The sequence below is a fragment of the Phoxinus phoxinus genome, assembly GCF_949152265.1.
Source record: "Phoxinus phoxinus genome assembly, chromosome: 24".
Taxonomy (NCBI): Eukaryota; Metazoa; Chordata; class Actinopteri; order Cypriniformes; family Leuciscidae; genus Phoxinus; species Phoxinus phoxinus.
In genome coordinates this window covers 23,352,917-23,367,809 of record NC_136899.1, presented here as the reverse complement: position 1 = coordinate 23,367,809, position 14,893 = coordinate 23,352,917, and the positions used below count along the sequence as shown (strand labels likewise).

At 38.6% G+C, this 14,893-nt stretch overlaps 1 protein-coding gene across 5 annotated transcripts in view; it reads left to right on the top strand.

Moving 5' to 3' along the window:
- pfkpa (phosphofructokinase, platelet a) overlaps window positions 1-12,972 on the top strand; it is a 29,696-nt gene extending 16,724 nt beyond the window's left edge. For 2 of the 5 annotated variants that reach the window (XM_079601077.1, XM_079601076.1), the window contains exons 14-22: window positions 2,004-2,074; window positions 2,192-2,279; window positions 6,365-6,517; window positions 7,601-7,765; window positions 7,927-7,988; window positions 9,304-9,415; window positions 10,702-10,801; window positions 12,160-12,265; window positions 12,348-12,972. In XM_079601077.1, coding sequence (XP_079457203.1) covers window positions 2,004-2,074; window positions 2,192-2,279; window positions 6,365-6,517; window positions 7,601-7,765; window positions 7,927-7,988; window positions 9,304-9,415; window positions 10,702-10,801; window positions 12,160-12,265; window positions 12,348-12,504 — 1,014 coding nt within the window. In that variant the 3' untranslated portion in view covers window positions 12,505-12,972. Of the gene's footprint in view, window positions 1-2,003; window positions 2,075-2,191; window positions 2,280-3,106; window positions 3,260-6,364; window positions 6,518-7,600; window positions 7,766-7,926; window positions 7,989-9,303; window positions 9,416-10,701; window positions 10,802-12,159; window positions 12,266-12,347 lie in introns of all 5 variants that reach the window. The other 3 variants (XM_079601079.1, XM_079601078.1, XM_079601080.1) reach the window with 2 other exon arrangements.
- Window positions 12,973-14,893: the final 1,921 nt, after the last annotated feature.

Here is a 14,893-nt window from a genome sequence, read left to right as displayed (position 1 = left end):
GTGCACATTTTCCACATATTAACATCAAGTTTAAATGAAAGGCTTGCTTTATATAGGCCACATATACAAACATGAACACAAACACTGTATTTACACTCACATCCAGATGTGCTGATTGTATTGCTCCAGTAATAGCATTAAGTACATTAACACGTTTAACCCAAGTAGGCGTTGAAAACAGCGCAGACAGCAGTGTCAACACCTCTAGCCCTGCACTGCTGCTCTTTGCTCTGACGAAGAACACGACTGGATTAACATAAACCAATTTACCACTGTAGTACCACTGTGTACTGATAGGGGGCGATGCGTAATCCCATTAGCCTTGAGAGCTGTTGGAGGAATGGAGATAAACACAGAGCAACTAATTTCATTACATGGGCTGGGCCCTGGTGTAGATAAAGACATGATCCACTAATCGTCTTATTGAACAAACGCAAGGAGGATTACAAACTTGTGTAGCGTAAGCAGTGCCTCGTCAAATCCATGTGTGTTATTATCAATAGCTTTAAAATTTATATTTTTTAACATCTACTAAGATTTCCGAGTTCTTATTTTCTGCACTGCCCTGCAACATAGAGTTATTTTTTTTGCTAAGAGAAGTCTCATCCATGGCTGACGTCCATTATGATCTCTTCAGCCAGTCTAATCCAATAAACCAGTGAATTTAGAAAGCACATGAGTGGTGATCACATTTTTCCCATTTGCATTTCCATTGGAAAAACTACATTAAAAAAATGAATTACCCTAAGGCAGGATGGGCAATGGGTCCTGGATTGCCGCTGTCTTGCAGAGTTATGCTCCAACCCCTAATAAAATACTCACCAGTATTCATCTTTTCTTGCTGCATTAATTCATCTTTAATGCAGCAAGAAAGAAGCCGAAAAGAGGAAGTTCTGTTGCTATCAAACTAGCTGCAATTTAGCAAACTGTTGCTTACCTCCAGTTCGTGTTGCAAAATAGATAAACCATATTTCCCACGTCTTACTAGCCATTCCTGCGTGTACATATACACCGGCGTCTCTATCATTTACTTGTTTCACTTTTAACTTCCACTTTGTTTACTCATTTATTTAATATTAACTTCATTTTATTATCACAGGAAAAGTGAACCGTTGTCCATCATTTGGCAATCGGTGATTGGTAGAAAAATGTTACAACAATATTGGAAGTTTTTCCGTTTTAAACCATGAAGACGAGTCGGTGAATATCACACAAGCAACGTGCAAACTGTTATGCCGGTGAAGAAGTCTCAAACCCCAGTCAGTTATTCACCTCAGAAAATAAAAGTAAAAACTTATTGTTATTAAAACGTATTATTTATTGACGTATTTATTTATTGGCCCATATGCGTAGTGAAAGAATGAGAAGAGAATATTTTGTGTTACACAAGTTGTTTTTTAAATAAAGCTGCTCTTAATTTTCATTAATGACTGATTATTGCAGTGTTCAGACACATTATAGACTGTTAATAATTTGAATTATATGCCTATAACTCATTGTATAATCGACCTAAATGTTTTTAAATCATTTTCAATGAGGAGTAAACTAATCTATCTAATCTTTTATTACCCTCGCAGTGCGTCGATTTTGCAGTGATGCGCTATGAAATTATTGCGGGGCAAATTAATTGTAATATCAATTTAATAATAAAAGTAGGCCTACCCTGATAAGAATAATTTAATGCATGAATTGGAAATGCTAAATCTTCTTGTTATCAATAGGCTAGCTGATGCTTTTGATGATATCTCTGGTCTGGATACACGATATCATGGTATCTCATAGCATTTTCTGGCCCACAAAACACCATGTCGAGTAAATAAACCGCCAAAACACAAAACGTTTTCCGTTTTTAGTTGATAATGGTGTTGTGTAAACGACCCCTCAGAGGAAAGCTACCATGTACGTAACTAAGCTGCTCATTCGCATTACAAAGTTTTAATGTATCCTTAAATGAAAATGTTGGTCCAAACACAAATTTGATCCACTCTGCTCTCTTTTCTCAGATTAAAGAGGTCAAATGGGCAGATGTAGGTGGATGGACGGGCCAGGGCGGATCCCTCCTGGGAACTAAACGGTATTTATCCCAAATGCAACGTTTATATTGCCTGCAGATTTCAGTAATACAGTCGATTTTGAATGTAATGTGCTGTGTTGTGCTTAGTGCTTCTCTACAATGTTTTCAAATTTGCAGAACGCTTCCCGCAAAGTACATCGAAAAAATAGCAGAACAGATCCGGAAGTATAACATCAATGCGTTGTTAGTGATCGGAGGATTTGAGGTATGTTTTCCAGCCTGCGTTTTAGTCATTTTGTTACATTTAGTGTGTTGAAAGGGTCATTTTAATGAATGATTAAAAAAAGTAATGTGCTTTGCTGTTAATATTTTATATCGTATAATATATAACTATTATAATGTCCATTTTTTTTACATTTAGTTTTGTATTTATATTAATTATTTGACATTTTAGTCACATAAATATTTTTTAGCAACTAAATTAATATTTATTTTAAACGTAATAATTATTTATATATACACCTTGATGATGACTGTACATTCAATTGTATAAAACAATGTAATTCTTAATTTAAAAAGTCCATGACTAAGTTTTGTTAAGTTGCCTGCCCTCTTCCATCATGTTTTCCTATGTAGCATCGCCTAAAGCTTACTCAACTTCCCGTGCTCCTCTTCTTTTCATAATGAACATCCAAAATCATTCAAGAATGAGGTGATAATCACCTTGTTAGCAGGCACTGGTTATCTTTCAGCTGTTGGAAATGTAACATTCACACAGCTGAGATTGCAGAATAGCTCACCTGCTTTTCCAAAGTCATTTCATGCTGCTGTGTTCAGGCTCATCTTCTCTCTCTCTATACAGAAATCATCAGGATGTGTGTATGTATTTTAAACAAGTGTTTCTATTTGAAGTGTGTGTATGGAGTGGATCCTGTCTCATGCTCTCCGTCGTGATGGCCATGGCTTTCCACTCGGTTCCTTCCCAATCTTGCCTCGTCTTTCTCTCTCATTCTTTGTCTGTCCCCCTCATTCCATCCCCATTCCCCAGCATTCCCGGTAGCGGTTCACTAAATCCCCGGCTCTGCCCTGCAGGCCTACCTGGGGATCATGGAGTTGTTAGCAGCCCGCGGGATTTATGAGGAGTTGTGTGTGCCAATGGTCATGGTGCCGGCCACCGTCTCCAACAATGTGCCCGGCTCAGACCTCAGCATTGGCGCAGACACGGCTCTGAACGCTATCACTGATGTAAGTGAGGCTGGGGGACGCCACCCACCAGCCAATCACATCAGAGGCTCTGTCTTCTCTTTACAAGCCAATCACAGAGGCTCCGCCTTGTGTTTATCAGCCAATTGCATCAGTCCAGGCTAGCAGCAGTGCTTTCCGTAACCTAAAGGTGCGGTCACATTTACCGCCAAAATCTAAAAAATGACAAAATGACAAACAGGAATTCTACGCAATCTCTAATGTTGTGATGTTGAACAACAGAAAGCTGCTTGGTTTGAAAGTGACTTCATACATCTCTACACCATTGACAATTTTGTCACGATATATATTTTGCTATTGTGACCGCAACTTTAGGCAGCTCCCATTTCAAAACAGGATTGTGTATGAAGGCACCTCCTAAGGGAACTGGTTTCATACAGGCGTCCGAAGCACTGTAATACCATGTCTAAAGATCTAAAATAATAAATTAATGTGAGCTTTAGACAATTTAACGACTGCAGTGCTCATTTGTGAGTATACATGAGTCATACATTTAGAAAATTTGACATTTACAAACTAATGAAAACATCTATGCTGCCTTCAAAGCAACCACATGAAGGCATCTTAGTAGACGGGATGTTACAAATTTAATGATTTCATTCATTATTAAGCATGCGAGCCAAAATTAAACCATGCTAGTTACTGATCAGATAGCTAATGATAGGCAATTAAGAACAGAAGGATGAATCTCACAAAGAAATGTCATAGATCAGCTTAATTTTCATTACACCAAATATTAAACCTTATCGATTTGGGGGTAAAAGATGACCTGGACATTTTTCTGTGAGATTTATCCTGAAACATTTCTACACTAACCCTCAATGTTTTGGCTGATAAACGCAAAGGCGAGTCGTTAGCTAACAGGTAAGTGGCGATGACATGATGGCGGCATGTTTTGAGCTCTGCTTTTTTGTGGTTGTCATGTGACTGAGCCTGTGCTGTGCTATGATCACACTGCATTAAGCCGTCATAACAGATCGCTGACCCTAGCTAACGCAGACTGAACTGGAATCTGTCTGCATAGTTTCATAGTTAAAGGTGTAAATGAACACAAGCCTTAGAAAAGAACAGGCCGCTGAAAACTAACGTTTTTCATTTAAGAAATAGTTCAGCTAAAAATTATTTGTCATTTCTTCACCCTCTTGTCCTTACACACTCGTCTTTCACTTGTCTGTGTAACTCAAATGCAAAGGTATTTTAAAGATACTGTATATTGGATTTTACCTTGTTCTTTTTCATACAATTATTATTACCTTTTAAATAATTTAATGGGCCTAGGGAAATCAAGTTTGAAAAATGACTTTAAAAAAGCGCCATGCAAGTAATCCTTGTGACTTATGGCTCTGCACAAGAATTGTATAGTGCATATAATACTTTTGAACTAAGAATCCCCGCACATGACGAGTAAAAAATATCATGGCCACGAATTAAGAATTGGTTCCCTTGACCAGTGTTGGGGAAATTTGCTTTTAAAAGTAATGCATTATTATGCTTTAAAGGGGTCATGAATAGCATTGTTTTATTGTTTTATAATGTTTCCTAGGATGTACTTATTATGTTAGTGTGATTTTTTTTTTCATTCAAAATTGTCATAATTTAGATATAAAAGGCATTTTTGCTGCCCGATTTGGACGCTCTGTTTGAAGGGGCGTGTCTGCTGTGGGACTTCTGTCTCAAAGCCCACTGCTGTGATTGGCTAATAAGTATTAGATGTGGATCTCCCTCGAAAACTTTTAGCACAGTTTTACTATTACAGCTCTCAAGATGAACTAATCAAGGAGAGTGTTGGTTATAGCATTATATTTAGGTCGTGGCATGAAACGTTGCAGTGATGAGCATGTAGCCAATTGTTGAGCGCATGAATGCAGTGATCTCATCTTTGCAACTCGACTTCTGCACACTGACGAATGCTTTCATCATAACCAACAGTACAAAGACAATGTAAATAAGAGATTTGTTGATTTATAACCAAAGAGTATAGTCTATATAAAAGGGACTTTGTAATAGCGGGAGTTTTGGCGAGAGTCCAGAACTCAGTCACTGATAAACTTGCGCTGTTTGATTGACAGCTCCAGCGATTGTAAAAGCGATTGTTCTTTGATCGCTCTCTATATATAATTTAATCACAGTTTAAATAACTGATTATTTTCATCCTACTAAGAGATACAATGTGAAGTTGACCATTTAGTCATTGGTTTGATTTACTGACACATAGATAAAGAACATCTGACTGTACATGAATCATTACATATCAGAAATCACTGGTCACAGATCAGGCATTATAATTAAAACTGTTACTTACATGTGGCAATACTGTCAAGTCCATATCATAAAAGTCTGTTTCTAAGCCTGCGCCGAAATTGCGACTGATTTACCAAAGACTGTGAAATGTGCTGAATGCAAATACATAATGCTCATCTGAGACATTCACACGAGACATACATTTATTAGCGTCAAACCTTGTGTTTGATTTTAAGCCAATTTTGGCCTAAATTTGTTAGTTCCTTCTCACACAAAGTTATTGCATGACTTCATAAGATTTGTAATATAGTGCACAATTCATATATTATTCAGGAAAACTTGGTTTTTGATTTATGGTATTTATGGTTTATTGATTTTAATTATGGCATGAGGGTGAGTAAATGATGACAGAATTTTCAGTTTTGTGTGAACTATCCCTTATTAAATATACTGATACTTTTGTATCCAAATAGATGTAAGAAAGAAGACCAGTCGCAATTCAGTATGTAGATGTAGCGAAGGCATCATTACTGTACATTTTGAATGTTGATGTGTGGACTGGATCATATTGCTGCTTCTACAGTATGATCAGAATACCTGCCGTCCCGCTTCAGTGTCTTGCCACATGACTGCCCCGTGTGCATGTGAGTGCAAAAGTCGATCCCATCCCATCTGTACCCCCCTTCCTCTTCCCCTCAACTCCCAATCGGAAGCCATGGCGGCCATCACACGGTGGGTGTCCGATCAACAGGGTCCGCTCCTGCACCAGTACTCCCTCTGCTGGTCTAACGTGTGCATTGTCCTGTCCCCTGTGGTCCCCTGCTGTGTTGTGCTGACCTGCCAAAGGCATTAGAGTGTCTGCTGCAGCTGAATGACGCTCGGTCCCACTGTGAGGAGTTTTGCATCCCGCTCTGTATGCTGCCTGCAACCATTAGTAACAATGTGCCCGGCACTGACCTTAGTATCGGGGCAGATACGGCCCTCAATGCCATTGTGGAGGTAAGAAAAACAACAACTCCTTCCTGTCTGCAAAGGGGCCATTCTTAGGAAACATTACTGCAACCCTGTCACATTTCAAAAGAAAACTGTACCAAGCCTGTTAGCATTCACGTTTTGGGTTTGGATGTTATGGAGTTGAATAATGCAAATATCGCAGTATCAGTCAGTACTCTAGTGCTCATGTGCTTAATATTAGTATATATTCCCATAATAGAGTTGGCCTGAAAAGGCCAAAATAAGATTGAAATACTGATAAAGACTCATGCTTTGTTTGAGTCATGTCATAAAAAAAAAAAAAATGTTGTTGATGTTACTCGGGTAATTATAATGTCAGCAAATAAATACCGTTTTATAGAATTATTATTATTATAAGTTCCATTTTTTTATTCTACTGATAAACATGGGCATGCAAATGGGCAGATATTCAAATGAAAAACAAACATTTACAGCAAGAATAAAAGTTATTTTACATTACACAATAAACAAGGCTTAAGTATATTGTGACTGGTTTATTTATAGCACTAGTAAATGGGAACACACACAATGCACACTTATGGTGTTTCCTAAGAAGGACTCAAAGATATTCAGTAATAAAATAATTATTTTTTTGGAATAACAAATTGTATGTTATATACAGTTTAGTGTGAGGAGTGTTATTGTGTATCATAAATAGTTTTTTTATCAGGAAGATGCTTCATAATGTCATGTACAGTAAGTGCTCTTAAGCTCCTAAAGGCCCATTTAGTGTAGTTTGTCTTCCCACATGCTCTCTGTAAATGCAAAAGAAATATTTTTGGCTTAGATGTACATGAAAAGTAAATATTATGTCTCCAAACTGATTTTTGATCGAGATAGTTACTAAAGAAAGACATTTTAAGGTATGGTTTTAGACAAGTTGTTGCATGGCATGCCATGAATCTGGAATGACAGTGTTTCAGGCTTTAGCAATGTGTGAAGCATTACTCTGCAAGAAACAACATGACTAAGAGTGTGTGTGTGTGTGTGTGTGTGTGTGTGTGTGTGTGTGTGTGTGTGTGTGTGTGTGTGTGTGTGTGTGTGTGTGTGTGTGTGTGTGTTTGTCAGACATGTGACCGTATCAAGCAGTCTGCCAGTGGCACGAAGCACCGTGTGTTCATCATCGAGACGATGGGGGGGTACTGTGGTTATCTGGCCAGTGTTGGTGGTCTAGCGGCTGGAGCTGATGCTGCATACATCTATGAGGAACCGTTTGACATCAGAGACCTACAGGTTACCAGCACACACACACACACACACACACTAAACCGCTAGTGTCCTAGTAATAAAATAAATTATGTAACATGATTCATAGATCATTACACATGTGGTTATATAAGCCATGAGTGCCATCTGTTGGTTAAATGAAGGAACTTCTTTTCTCTTTACTTCAGTCGAATGTAGAGCACTTGACAGAGAAAATGAAGACCAGCATTCAGAGAGGACTAATCCTGAGGTATCTATCTATCTATCTATCTATCTATCTATCTATCTATCTATCTATCTATCTATCTATCTATCTATCTATCTATCTATCTATATCTAAAATACATTTATTTCATACTAAGTATACTACAAGCCATTAACATATTTACTGACATATCTGTTGATACTTACTGATATTCAAATTTGAATTAAACTTGATTTGGAGCTCTTTATTGCACAATGCACATTTCATAAATAATACCACGGGTGGTTGATTGTGATTTCACTTTTCTAACTTTAGTTAGTGTGTAATGTTGCTGTTTGAGCATAAACAACATCTGCAAAGTTACGATGCTCAAAGTTCAAAGCAAAGGAAGATATTTACTTTTAAAGAAATAGCTTTTTAAGGACTACAACAAACGGCTGGAAGGGACTACACAATATTCCACAATAACCCTAAAATGTACATAAACAATGTCAGCCATGTTTGTTTTACAAATTTACGCCCCCGAAACACGATTTATAGATTATCAAGACAGAATATGCTAATCAATGACTAGAAGATAACTACACATAAGCTACATAAATTCATCAACTAACCATTCAGAGACGTCCTGTTGCTTCTACATGTTGTCACTTCTTCTTGAGTCTCTACATCTTTGTCTGACTCCGTTTTGAATATAAAAGGCTAAAAGTTTTTGAAATTTTCAGTGTGTGTCTGTGTGAGTGCAAGCTGTTGAAGCTCCGCCTCCTGTGCTGCACAGCAGCTCATTTGCATTTAAAGAAACGGTGTGTTTTTGCTCAACCTCAAAAAGTGACAACTTGAACACGCTATATAAAAATATATGTGGGCATTTTGAGCTAAAACTTCACATACACACTCTGGGGACATCAGAGACTTATTTTACATCTTGTGAAAAGGACATTATACCACCCCTTTAAGCCTAATGTGTTTTAATATCACGATGAGTAAGGATAGTATGATATTTGTATAATATCAGTCTTTAAATGCAAGATATTTAAAGTGTACCTAAATTATACTTGCAGTATAGGTTAGTAGTTAGTAGTACTATAGTATAGTATAGTCACTAGGTTATCTATCTATCTATCTATCTATATGTCTGTCTATCCACCAGTCTGTCTGTCGATGTATCTATCTATCATGCAGCACAGAATCGGTTTGTGTCTTCATTCCCTCATGTTTCATCTCCTCTCCGCTCAGATGAGAGTGTTTTGGGTCAGTGTGATTGAGATGTGTGAGCAGAGCCTCAGGCAGAGTCCTGTCAGTCCCAACACACACTCCTCACTCAGCCGGTTTGTGTGTGTGTGTGCTTGTGTTCATGCAGGAATGAGAACAGTAATGAAAACTACACCACAGACTTCATCTATCAGCTGTATTCTGAGGAGGGCAGGGGAGTGTTTGACTGCAGGAAGAATGTTCTGGGTCACATGCAGCAGGTACTCCACACACACATCACAAATCAAGGAACACACTGGCCAACCGGAACCAGTTAACTCCAGCCGAATCTAGCAATATTCTGGAGCAGGCATACGCTTTTCTTTTGCCTGCTAATTCAAGTGAGCGAGCAAGAGTATTATGATTGCTTAATACAAGGACAGCTTTAATCTATGAACAGAGTTTTGACAAACAGTTTAGATCATACTTGTGCTGGATAACTGCATTTATACACCAAGTACAGTTTGATTATGTGTGCATGAAATACCTGGCATATAGGAGAAATTACAGGGTTCGTACAGGGTGCTTAAAGTGCTTGAAGTACTTGAAAACAGCCATATTTCTGAATGAGGTACTTGAAAAGTGCTTGAATAATTAAAAACAGGGATGCATTGATACCGAGCTCATGTACTCGCACTCGTAAAAAAGCTCCAATACCAACAACCGACAGGCTACTACCAGGCAGCGTGTGTAGTAACAGATAGCTGTGGTGCGCAAGCTGATAAGAGAAAAAATGATGTAAAAACGCCCGTCTTGGCGAGTATCCTAGTAAACAAAGTCGGTAATCTCAAGTGAACGTAGCCATGTTCAAATGGGGTCCGTGCGTTCGGTCTTAAAGGGGCAGCAGTTTAATAAACCTGCAGCTGTGTTTTAATGATTGAAGTCCTTGAAATCCATAAATGTAGTGCTTGAAAAGTCCTCGAAAGTCCTGGAATTTCATTTTACAGAATCTGTACGAACCCTGAAATTAGTTTATATTAAAGGGTGATGAACTGAGAAATCAAATTTTCCTTGAGCTTTTGACATATAAGAGGTCATCAAACTATAAGAATATCCTGTAAGTTTCAGAACTGAAAACTTCCTTATTAGTCCAATAAAAGCTTTTATTGACAGCAGGCCCAGCGAACGGATCTATGACGTCACAGGGTCAAACACGTCAAACCCCGCCTCTGCAGAAGAAGATCGACGCCTACTTCAACACCGCCTGTTTAGCCCCGCCCACTGACTCACGCATTACATGAAACTCATTATAATATGCAAAACTGTTATCCAATCATAGCAGTGGGCGTTTACTTCCAAGTCTTCAATGCGACGCCCATAAAAACCAGGGTAGAAAATAGCCTATTAATTATTAATTTTGATGTTTTTGAATGTAAAAACCAAGCGAACGTCATAAGCTGACCTCAGACAACAATATAACCAAATTAAAAAAGCCAGTTCATGACCCCTTTAATATAAAATACTATTTATATAAATGAAATAAATGTATATATTTATTTTTCACTAGGGTGGTGCTCCTTCTCCATTTGACCGTAACTTTGGGACCAAAATCGCTGCTAAGGCCATGCAGTGGATCACCAAGAAACTGAATGAAAGCTACAGACAAGGTAGAGATGACAACAGTTATGGGTCATGTGGAGAATGAAGCAAACTTCACCTGTCAGTATAATTCAATCACCACTTGTCCTTCTTGTTGACCTGTGCTGTTGTACACAAGGCACTCAGTAACCGTCATATTGTTAGTGTGTAATCATGACTGCACACACACACCACAGATGTGGCATAGCACTCGACATAGTCCTTGACCTTAATTTACTTGATTTTGAAATAATACTGTAGAGTCGCTGCATTTTTTCAGCTAGTTTTGTGTGTGTGTGTGTGTGTGTGTGTGTGTGTGTGTGTGTGTTTACTCCTTTTGCTGTGCCTGTGGATGAATAAAGATGAAGGTAAACATTTGAATTTTGTTCAGTCTGATTTGGTGACCTCAGTGAAAGACTGTCCTTCAGGGCATTAGTGCATTATCGTGGTGAAGCTTCAGTGTAATTGTAAAATATTAACTCTAAAGATATATTCAAGTCTAAATGGACGCTTGTTTCGCAACGGAATACAAAAAATAAAATGATAATTGCGACTCTTTATTTCACAATTCTAACGAGTTTATATCTCGTAATTCTCACTTTTTTAGTGGGTTTTTTTTTAGGGGTGAATCTAAGATTTCTGACTTTTTTCTTGCAAGTGCAAGTTCATATCTCACAATTCTGATATTTTCTCACAATTTTTCAATATAAATTCGCAATTGCAAGAACAAGTTATATATGTGACAGAATTGACTTTTCTCGCTCGCAATTACGAGTTTATATTTCACAATTCTGAGAAAAACTTGCATTTGCAAGAAAAAAAAGTCAGAATTCTTAGATTAAAAACTCAGTTACCTTTTTTTTATTATTCCGTGGCAGAGCTTCCATAAGTTTATACATTTTATTTAATGTTTTTTTTTTTTTTTTTTGAGAATTTGTAATATATTTCCATTTTTTAGATATTTTATTTATTTAATTTGGTTTTATTGCAAATAGACCAGGTAATTATTGTGAATGTTTGAATATAAATCATGCATGTATTTGTTATTTATTGATATAATGCAGTTATTCTCATATGCAAACTGTGAAACTTTTTAACTCTTTCCCTGCCAGCGTGTATTTTTTTATTTTATTTTATGTTGCCAGTCAGCGCCAACATTTTTGATAATTTTCACAAAACTTTCATGGCCCCCAGAATATTTAGTTCTGTAGTATTTCAGAAGCTGTGTAATAGCGCCCCCTACCGTATAACAGTGAAAACAAGGATTTGCGGAAAAAAATCCGTCAACGGCAGGGAACGAGTTAACACTTCCTGCAGAAATGCTTCACAGTCGAATGAGAAGACAGTGGTTTTGTAAGCGCGTGTGAAACCTGTGTGTGTCCCGTAGGGAGAGTGTTCGCTAACACAGAGGACTCGGCCTGTTTGCTGGGCATGCGGCGTCGCGCTATGGTTTTCCAGCCGGTGGTTCAGCTGAAAGACGAGACTGACTTTGTGTACGTTCACACCACAGTTCTTCCATAAACCATATTCATTTTCTAAACGAATAATATCTGACCTTCTGTTCCGTGTGTTCAGTCACAGAATCCCTAAGGAACAGTGGTGGCTGAAGTTACGTCCACTCATGAAGATCCTAGCCAAGTACAAGACCAGCTACGACGTGTCGGACTCGGGACAGCTGGAACACGTGGTCCTGAACCGACCCAGAGAGTCTGAGGCCACGGCCGCCATTTAAACTCATCCAAATAACGGCGGCGTTCAAAGGTCACGCTTTAGACGGGCCCGTCTGTCCTGCGAGCGCTGTCGGCGACACTTTAGTTCTCCGGGCCGGCTTTTTTTTTTTTTTTTTTTTTCATCACTGTGTTGGAAAAATGTCACCCTTTGTTATTTTACAGAATCAGTGTTAATCGTAGGAGAGTTTAAGACGCTGTGCAGTGTGACTGTTTGATGCCCTCTCACTCCTGTCGATGTGCTTCGAGCGACGGCCTTGCTGTCACCCCGCCATGTCTGCAATAGTGTTACGCTTCAAAGCACATTTCTCTCTCTGAAGTTCTCAGAAAGAAGGAAAAATCCCACTTTCCGGTGTCAAGCGCTGTATGCGGTGAGGTCCACATTGCTAGAGCACCGTTTGATGTTTGAATGTATTGCATCAAGTGTTAACATTTGCTTGACCAATAAAGACCACAATCACAAAGTGTGAAAATCAATGTCTGCTGTTTGATTTTACACATTAGCATACTTACCATGAACACATGCTACCCTGTTTTTTATTTTTTTTGCGTCATGTGCCATTGAGTACTATGTAATGAATACTGTGTAGAGCTGCACGATTAATTGTTGAAAGATTGCGATCTCGATTCAAACACCCACACAATCTCATTGCTAAATGACAACGATCCGCCTGTCCTTTAAATAACAATTGTATCAATTACATCGTTGTGCCACCAGGGCGGCGACAAGTGACTGTTAAAAAATGTATTAGTCACTGAATCATTCATTCAAGAGATTTGTTAAAAAACATTGATTCATCCCATAATGCAACAAGTGAAGTATTTATGAGTCATTGAATCATTCATTCAAAATCCAACCGTCTCCATTGACTTTGCATTGCAAGCGTCATTGCGTCATTTCTTGCTTCTAACAAAAGACAGAAAAATGCCTAAAAGCTGCTGTGTGACAAGGTGTACAGCAAGCAAGCTAAGAAACCCAGAATTAAGTTTGTATAAGCTGTCGACCCCCAACAAATGAGCGTTTAAGGACTTAAAAGTGGACACAGGCTGGAACGAAGGGGTAAATTGTGGAATCCTGACACTCAGTATGCACTAAAAACACAGTTACGTGTGCAGCAAGTTAAACATTAGGTCACTGGTGAGTCAAATATCCCAATGTCAGTTTTATATATATATTATATTTCTGTAAGATAAGCGATCTGTCGATTACGTTCTCCTCCAGCGGGCGTACGTTAGTTCTCAGAGTAATGACACGTTACGCTCTGTCTCAACTGCCTGTGTCCACTTTTTTGTCCTTAAACACTCGTTTTTTGGGGTCGACATCTAATAAAAACGTATTTCTGGGTTTCTTTGTTTGCTGTACACATTGTCACACAGCAGCTTTTAGGCATTTTTGTGTCTTTAGTTAGAAGCAAGAAATGACAAGGAGGAGCCTCTCGCAAAGTCGGTGTGGGCGTGGCCTAAATGCGCTCTGTCTCTATTGGTTTGTAAAAGGTGATTTATGCCTGTTTGGGTTTTGAAGTCGAGTTTCCGTTGCATTTACACCGTTTTGACCAGCATGTGGCTGTTTGATACAGTGGATCATTGTGCGACGCAATTGATTTAATTGATTCAAAGTTTTGAAAAGCTAGTTCCTCCCCATCACTACCATGGCATTTGAAAATGGCAATATTTCCGTACAGTGGTACGACGCTGACAGAAAATTCACAGGGGCTTGGGGCAAAATTGACTTTACATTAAAATGTCGAGGCTGCTCTCACTGGGGCTATATTTCCTTTTTTTCTTCGCACTCTGAAAGAAAGTGACCTTCAATGGCCAGTTTCCGACAACATAGCCAATTATTAATGATAGCTATAATTACATAATCAAACGAGGAATACGAGACAAACCCACGAGTCTGCTCTTCAGCGTTTGTGCTGGAGACACATCCCAACAGAGCTCGAAGCTGTATGGCAGGTTTTACACATAAAGTCTGTAGTATTTCTTTAGAGGAGAATATACGACTGGCATTTCACTTCGCTTGGCGTTCCTCTAAGGGCTTCCTATAGCTTCTTAATGGCCAACTCAGCAGCCTTGAGTGTGGCATAATGGACCAAACCATAGGCTTTAGCTTCTCCATTAATGTCACAGACCATTCTGCTCAACAGAACTTCCCCAAAGCTTGAGCAAGTGTCGTATGGTCGTCAATGTCTCTTGCTAAGCCCTTAATAATTACGCTACCAATTCCACTTTTTCTCACAGTTGGGCCCAAATGATGCGCATCGGTTACCCGTGAGCTCTGAGGGCGTCTTCCACAATAACGAAAAGCTATTAAGTGATGTACATTAGATACAATATTGTCAGTATTGTCTGTTTTTGCTGTATTTCTTCAGTGAAAAAAGTTGCAAACAAAAC